Source organism: Limulus polyphemus, unplaced genomic scaffold (genome assembly GCF_000517525.1).
Source record: "Limulus polyphemus unplaced genomic scaffold, Limulus_polyphemus-2.1.2 Scaffold128, whole genome shotgun sequence".
Classification (NCBI taxonomy): domain Eukaryota; kingdom Metazoa; phylum Arthropoda; class Merostomata; order Xiphosura; family Limulidae; genus Limulus; species Limulus polyphemus.
In genome coordinates this window covers 466020-475205 of record NW_013665738.1, presented here as the reverse complement: position 1 = coordinate 475205, position 9186 = coordinate 466020, and the positions used below count along the sequence as shown (strand labels likewise).

At 29.8% G+C, this 9186-nt stretch overlaps 1 protein-coding gene across 2 annotated transcripts in view; it reads left to right on the top strand.

The window, feature by feature from the left end:
- Positions 1-9186, top strand: part of LOC106473352 (putative leucine-rich repeat-containing protein DDB_G0290503) — a 101586-nt gene that overhangs the window by 44839 nt on the left and 47561 nt on the right. For both annotated transcript variants that reach the window (XM_022402743.1, XM_013934037.2), the window contains exons 9-10: positions 3414-3640; positions 5087-5212. In XM_022402743.1, the coding sequence (XP_022258451.1) occupies positions 3414-3640; positions 5087-5212 (353 nt within the window). The remainder of the gene's footprint in view (positions 1-3413; positions 3641-5086; positions 5213-9186) is intronic.

Below are 9186 nucleotides of genomic sequence, written 5' to 3'. Positions count from 1 at the left end.
TTTTTAATTAAATTACTTGAAAATAGTTAGAGAGAGAGAGAGAAAGGGGGGCCCAGCGAGGATGTTTGCCCCGGGGCCCATGCTGGCTCTCGACATTATGTATCAATATGCTACAATTTCATGAGAGCTAGGAGAAACAAATTGTATGTGCAATAACTCAAATAACACTAGAAGAAAAATATCCTGACCCTAAAAACTTTTGTGCATGAGCAAGTTTTATATTGAGCACATCCACAGAACATAACTTTGACTGGAACTTTCTTGAAATTATGGAAGTCAGAAAGTTAACATTGTAATGATTTGAATGAATTTATACTAATATATGTTACAACTTTTTTGTGTTTTTATTCTGTTGTAGTGGATAATTTATTGTACGTTGCTTCTCACTATTTTTGTATAAATTGTAAGTTTTGGTATCCTGAGACATAATTTGAAACTGGTTTTTTTATAGGTTATTTATAAGAACTATACCAGTATCCTTTTTTGAATAACAGTTTCTCAAAGTATTAATCTATAACTGGTGGTTCGTGAACCCTTAGGGGCTCAAAAGATAATTCTGAGGGATTTGTGAGAAAAATTTGGTAGTGGCATCTTTTTCACTCTTCCGATTCTTCAGTTTTTACCAATATTTTAATTTCCTTCTAATTTATTAAAATATTTATGGAAGGAAATAGCTTGATTCAGAGCCAGATTTAATATAATTATCTCTCATCTATTGAACTGAATTTTAAAACACTGTTCTTCAAGCAAGGTCAGAAGTCTTGTTAGTTTTAGTTAAATGATTTTGTTTTAAATTTTTGTATTATGTTTCAAGAATTATATTTCAAAATTAATGGGTACTAATTACAAACTAATGACAATATCAGAGACTCAGATTTTATTGTAAGCATATTACATACTATGTGTTATAGAAACATTTCATTTCAATAAATTTAATGCATCCAAAAGTTATTTTATAAAATTTATTGCTGCTTGAAAGGGGTTCACTGCAAAAACTATTATTACTCAAGGGGTTTGCGAAGAGAAAAAGTTGGGAACTGCTGATGCATAATAATGCTTTCCAATTTTTTAAAGTAAGTTGAAATATGAAATGATCTACATACTACTAATAAGTGTAATAGCACTTAGCTCAATATGTTTGGCAACTTGAATCTCACTTGATGCCTTTGCTAAGTATTGAGTTTTCTCATTCAGAGAAATAGCTTAATGTATAGATGTTAGTAGACCTTTTGTATCCATGCTTTCCCATCTTATAACCAGAGAGAATTCTCTTTTTCTTTTCAAAATTCATGCAAATAACCGGATACCTTCTCTACAAGTGCATGGAAAAAGGATTCCATTGTGTTTTAAAACAAACTGTGTTGTTTAGGGAGATTTGGGATTATTTTATTTTTTGGTTAGTATTAACTTGCTAAAGTTTGTTTGGAAAATTGGAGTTAATTATATCTTGCAGGTAATATTAATGTACTAAAAGTATAAATTGTATATACAATTAAAAAAACAAAAGTAGTTTCATTTCATTACTAGAGAAAAATTAACACTTTACAGTCTTTATATTATTAATTTAGTTAATTATAAATTTACTGCTTTATTAATTTGAATTTTGGTAGTTTTGTATTAAAAATGCATAATTGACATATGTAATGTACATATTAATATGATAATACTATAAAGAACTGTTCAATACTATTAAAAAAATGGATTTGGTGTAGTTATACAAATAATCTACAATTACCTAATTCTCTAGTGTCTTTTAATTGAAAGTCTATTCTGGCAACTGTGTATTAGAAACAAGACTTCAGTCTGTAACCCAGAGGTATTATGGGAAGTTAAATATGATGGTTCATATTTACTAAAAGAACAGGTGTGAAACTAAAAATGCTGAAAGTAACTTAATTCTTAATTGAACAAAAGTGCATGAAAAACGTACTCAATTTTCATAATGGTATGCAGTGCGGTGTAATAATGTTTGAACAAAATTTGAAAAAAAAAAGAATCCTACATACCTGCCATAACCTGACAGTGTTACCACAAACACAGGATTCATTTTCTCACCTGGTGTGCAATGAAATAAACATGTAATAAGATAGGGATATGTGGAATGGCATTTTGATGATTCAAAATAATTAGTTGGCTCATTTAACACTAGAATATTGATGTGTGCAAAATAATGATTAATTTTATACCCATGATAGTCTTATTCTCCTCTATCTTAAATGAAAATGGCATGTGCTGTTAAGTTTATTTTCTTTTTGTACAGTGAAGATGCTTGTAAAGTATCAACATGCTTGATTGCCTATATGTAGTGTTGTACATTCTGTTCATTACTACGTGATTGATCGCCTTGATAGATTATTTATATGAAATCTTAAAGTCATTCAAAGAACTAAGTGTACATACTAGTAATCTAAATAGTCACTGTTATATTAAGTAACGTTTTGATTTATAATCAGTGCTATAAAGTACAATATCATTTAAACAATGTAGCACTCTTCTGAAGATACTTAACATATTTTCAAACAACTTTTATCTAAAAAAATATTACTGTACAAACCTTTCTGGTGATTAATGAAAGAAAATTTGATATGTTTGATATAGTTATTCCATTTAGTAACCTTTGATATTTCTTCATTTCTTCCATGAATACTGTTGGTCAAATCTCTAGTATTCTTGAATGTGTTTCAAAAAATAATTTTCATTCCAACAGTAACAGACGTATGCAATCAACTGACACTTAATGTTGGCCTATGGCTGAAAGTAGTTGTCTTTTTTAAATCTTTTGTTTATGAGGGTTTTTAAATTAATAAAGTTTATCAACTTTATATAAACTATTGCTAAGTAATGATGTGCAATTAAAATGTAAAATTCTGGTATTAAAGGAAAATACTTTACTGTATGGTAACATCATATTTGTAAGAAAGACAAGTTCATTACGTGATGTAGTCTGTGATTGGTCCTTTCAGTTTTAAATGTGTGATTGTTTGTCTGAAGTTAGGCAGTAGCTGTCATGCAAGGCCTGAAGAAATAAAATTCAATTATTTTGCCAAAATGGACAGACCACAATAATCAAACATCCTGATAATTTGATGGTTGTAAAGTTTATAAAATAATTCATTCAGCAGAGAATGTCAGTTACATGCAGGTACCGGAAAAATAATAATACAGTTGTAAAGTGATATTTGTGTTGGAAATTTTGCCACTGGAAATGATGTTTTTACTGTACCTAGTATGATTGTTGCTTAATTTTGTACAGTAATGCACAGTTGAGGTTATTACTATGTATAATTAGTATTTTTTGTATATCAACATGAAATTTCTGTTTAAAAAAACAAACAATTGGTACACAACAACCAGTTGATTTATTTTAGAAGTTTAAGTTAGCAACAAATCAAAATAATAATTTTCTATTTCAGAATTGTTCCATACTGAACGCACTCATGTACGAAACCTTAAAGTACTAGACAGGCTGTTCTTCAAGCCTCTACAGCAGGAGAAACTACTGCAGCAGGATCTGCTAGATCTTCTTTTTCCTAACCTGGAAGAATTATTAAAGATTCACAGCAGGTTTAACAGTATCATGAAAACCAAGAGGAGGGAACAGCCAGTCATACAAGATATAGGAGATATCATGCTGCAGATGGTAAGTCCTTGAACCCTTGGATCTTAGTTTTCTTGTTACCTCCACCACCGAAGGTGCTGGAGGTTATATTTTCACCCCATGTGTTTGTCAGTAAGATTTCTCAAAAAACAGCTGAATGGATTTGGACAAAAGTTGGTATACATTTGGATTATGGCCCAATTTCAAGTATTTGGAGGGTCAAAGTCACAGCAAATATCACAAAAATTCAAAACAATACCACTTTTTCACACAATTATGTACATGTATATTAAATTTCAAAATATTATTACAAACCATAACACTACATCAATAACATCTATTTAGCACAATTCACAAAGAATTTTTTGAGATTTTACTTATGAACAGCTCTGAGAAGTCTTGTATATAAATATGCATTTATCAGTTTCTTAACCTTTTTTTATTTGTCCATCCTAAAGTATACTATCATATTTGTTAAGGAATGATCATTCCTTGAGAATGTAATTATCCATGTCTTGTTTCTCATGTGATTATGCTTCTCTCTCTTAGTTTTATTATGACAGGCCTTCATTCCCACTGTTTTATGATGTCACAACATGTGAGCTGAACAAGTGCAAATGAAGCATGGCTTTGAAAATAGCTGTAGTCAGCATTTAGATTATAGACAGTTTATGCCATTGTAGAGTAAATAAAATGGTATGAGCAGTAATTCATGGTTTTGTGGGAAGTGAGTAGATTGAGCACCTGCAAGTATATATAAGGAACTATAATGGGAAGATTACAATATTGAGGAACAAATCACAGATTTGGAAATTTTTATAGTTTTTCATGTTAAATTATTCTATTCAAACAATGCACACAAGTAAAAGAACATTATTTACTGACAAGAAACTATATTTATTAGATATAAATTGATCTTGGTCAAGACTATTATATTGTTAATAACAGTCATGATACTTAGATTGAGGAAGGTATAATATTGATACCACCTTAAAATGTGTGGTCATAGCTGGAAATGATGACTGTTGGAATCAGTAAGATAAGGTATCATGAGAAATGTGTTAACAAGTATCAGACAAGTTGGAACTAATTTACTGGATATATAAAATGTAACTTGCTGATCAACAATACATAAATGTTTCGATCCTAAGGTGAAAAAAAGTACTTCTAATATTTTGGAAATTTCACAGCCTACAAGATGATAAAATATTAAATCAAACTGTGTTCTTTTGAAGCCAGAACTAGATATTATGAGATTTGTTCTAAGTTTCACGCAATTTGGTAAAGTATTTCCACTATGAGAAGGAAGAAATCAAGGGATATCAGTGACATTCTTCAGTCCAGAAAGGGTTAAGGTAACACACTATTTACTTATTTACAAAGTAAATTCTTAAATAAATATGCTTGTTACAGAAAATGTTAATGATGGTAATAACTAGTGAAAAAGTTGTGATGGTTTCATTTGGAAAAATGTTGCTTTCTTTCCAGCTTGATGGCTCTTCTGGTGAGGAACTAAAGAGTGGAGCAGCTGTGTTCTGTCATAATCAGTCAGTTGCTCTAAAACTATTAAAGAGTAAACAGAAGAAAGATCAGAAATTGGCACAGTTTTTATCAGTAAGTCCGAGTGTATTATTGTGCTTTGCAAAAGGAGGCTAGTTTAGTTTTATCATATTTTTAGTGAACCCAGCCAATTTTTGTGAGAAGTAGAATAATTTGTATTATTTTGTGTATGTGTCTCTCTACATATATGTATTTATATATAGATACAGGTCATCCTTATGTATTTCAAAGGGTTGCAGATTAAAATGTAAGCTAATGCTAAGCTGTAGTATTAAACAAATTTGTATGCTCATTCAATTTTATGTCTCAAACTTTTTCACTTAAATACTTCATTTGATATAGATTGATGAATATAGGAATATATATGTTTTAGAAATGCAGTAAAACAACAAAATTCAATTGGAAATTAACAGTTTATTTAGCTCTTTTTTATTATTATTATTATTATTATTACTAGCAGAAACACTGCCCTACGGATGGCTATTTGTGGTAGTAATTACTAATTGTAGTATTCATACCTTATTGAAAACATTTTATAAAAATATTTTTCTGGGAAGTACTGCACTGGAAAAGTGTTCAGATTGTGCTCTTTAGTCCTATGCAATTCATTGCATCAAAATGATTCGATGTCGAGAGCTCAAAATTTTCATAGATTTTTACTAATATAAACTGTAATGTTTTTATATATTAAAAGTGGTACCATTTATTAAAAAAATTATAGTTTTTTTAAACTCCAGTTTTTCATTACTAACTTAAAAATTACATCAATAAAGATATAATCAAACTCTCACATACACTCCTAGTGAAAGTGGTTTTCTTGTTGTGAGGAGAGTAGTTTTATTTAAAATTGTATTCTACTATAAAAAAATGGTTGTTGCATATTCCACAGTTATTTTTCTAATTTTATGAATCTTGAATACCCAAAGTTTGAAATTTTATTTTGTGATGCTATTCAGTAGATGATGGAGGATTTTGGTTACATACATAGGTATTGACATACATGCTACATCTATTATGGTAAGATTACAGAAAACTGGGACAGCTGTTATGCTAAATTTGTAAGCAGATTTGATATTATGTAAATATGTGGCATTTCTAAAGTGGAAAAAATCCTACCTTCAAAACCCTTACCCCATTAACTCTTTCGACACGGGTCGGTCAATTTTACTGAATCATGTGACCTTGTGTACTCCTTTAAAGTTGACATATTGGGTATATCTTCATGAAATTTGTCAGTCTTTTAGTTAATATTACAAGTTTTTCACATATAAAAAGTCATATTTCTTAGTGAAGTACTTTTAATAAAATAAAATATTGTCCATGAATATATTTAGTATTTGTTTTGAATAGTTCGTGTGCAAAGTAATTTTCACGTTAAAATTAAAAATACTTTTCACCATCTCAATAATCTCAAATTTCCTTTGTGTAATCCCTAAAACCTCCTAAATGCATTTCAAACGTTTTTTTCACTAAATCCTAATAGTTTATATGTTATTTTTCTCTACCCTAATCTCAAAAGGGGATCGGTCAATTCGACTGACCTCATAACCAGCAAAAAAAAATCTAAATTATCCCTCTTTTCTTTCTAGTATGACTTCAAATTGTAACCTGAAACTACATTCGTTTATCCTAGATAGCTCTAAGTTCATAACGTTATACATCTATATGTAATTAAATTTTATTGTTTTATTGCCCTATGAACCGTGTCTAATTGCTATCTGCGCCATTATAAGTTGTAAATCACTCGGGAATGTGCAGCTAATGTTACGCTATCGAATTACAATACCCACGAGCTGCTCGTGTGTGTGCTTCATGAACAATTTTAATTATTATTATTACTTATTTTACCTGTTCTAGTCTTAAATAACTTAAAAAGATCTGTACTTTTAATTTTAGTTACTTTTATAATAATAAATAAAGAATAAATATGAAAAACAAGAAATAAAGTACCAACACAATCTTCTTTTTTCTTGCCCTAGATTGTTGATGAGAGTTAAGCCTGATTTTTTTTTTAGTAATTATAGTAAAGCTCTTAACAATTTTTATTTAATTAAATAATACACCAAAGAACATAGACTAATAACATGCAAAAAGTAGACAAATTCACTTACTTCTAAAAATTTTTCTGGCTTTCTAACATGTGACAAGAGTCATTAGAAATTCATCCAAGCTAGTCGTTAACTTTCCCACGGGAACGATGTTGCTACTGGGAGTGACATTGACAGTTATCTGTTTAGAACACAATGTTATACAATACGCCATTTGATAGATGAAAACCTTGACTTTCTATTGGTTATAGGTAATATATAATGAAACATAAGAGAGAACTATCAACCAATTGTGAAAGAGAGAATGTGGCAGGAGGGGGTCTGTATTTTTTCATTGATAGCTCTGTAACAAAACAAAATTGAAGGCCATAAAAATTATGGTCTGTTTCATACATTTTCGAGGGGTGATGGATAAAATAGGGATGATGACATGCTAAGACAAAATTTGTCATGTGTGTGTTACACTAGTGGAAATGCAGGATTTTTAAATATATTTCCTTTTAGAATTAAGAACTTAAAACTTTTATACTATTAAAATATGGATTATTAGCTAAGATTTTACACTATTCTAATTGGTATAACATAAAGAAAAAGTAGTTTGATAAAATTTTGAATGCAAGACACTAAAACCTTGTGTCATGCGTAGTAAAGGGTACCCGTGCCAATAGGGTTAATACAAATCAAAGTCACGAAATAGGAGTATTGTATTCAGTGTTTCCCCTAATAGATATTCTAAGATGTTCTAGAAATGTTTGAGAAAGGTTAGTGTATGTGATTGGCTACTGTTAATGTTTTACTGTTAACCCTCTACATGCTGGCCTGCTCTTCTGCATATGTAATGACATTTCAGAGTTACATCCAAAATTTAATTAAACAACTATGTTATCAATATGTATTAATAAAACTGGATGTACTTCTGCAGGGTCTCTGAAAGTGTTCTGTTTCAAGAGTAAATAAAATTAAAAGTAACAAATATTTTTATTTCTTGTGTTTGAAGTTCATGTCATGCTGTGTTGTAGCCTACAGAGAATATATTTCTTCATGTGATTCATGGCATGCACATTTTACTGATATCATGACAATATAAATTGCAATGTTAAGGAGACATTATTTTAGTATCTATTGACTGACTGACAGACAACATTACTGTATAGTGGTGGGAATGATTAAAACAGGTGACCCCTCAAGGTGGCATTCTTAACATTTATTATTAACATAAGAGTAGTTAATAATTCAAATTTTTATAGTATCTAAGTTTAATGTATTAATTTCAAAAGAAAATATTTAAAACAAATCTCAACCTTCATTTCTATATGCCACATGTTACATGACATGTCTGAATTCTGAAATATCGTTTTTTTAATTTCAATATTATAGCAACTACACTGTCTGACTTAGCTTAGACACAAACTGTAAACAATTCCAAGGTCTAAAGTAAAGGTTCAATGTGATAACTTCTTCCTTTAGTGAAAAATAAGCATTTGTTCAACCTAAGATAGAAACTTTTCCCATCTGTACTTAACTTCCAGGGCAGTTTTCAAACATACATGTTCCTATTTGGCATATATGTTTATGACCAATAGAAAGAGCTTATTTTAAACTATATGCTTTCAATGGTCCTTTCACTTTGGCACCAAATAGGCATTAGACAGTAGAAGATTTGATTAGGTGCTTATTAGTAAGTTAATGGTCATAGCATTAAATAATTTATTGGTTTTTTACCATATATATAAAGCTTAGATTCCATTTTAGTAATTTATGTATTATCTATATTTTGAAATGCATATTTGAAAGGTAAATGAATTTTTCTGTCAATAAAGACTCGAGAGAAAAAATAAGGGTTAGGTAACTAAGAATGCACAAGTCCAAAGCTGCATGTGTGAAAATGTTCCCAGTGTGAGGTGTCACTTTTCAGGTCTGAAAAAAAAGATATCGTACAAGCCTGGCAGTAAAAACTATAAAATGGAAAAAGTATAATAT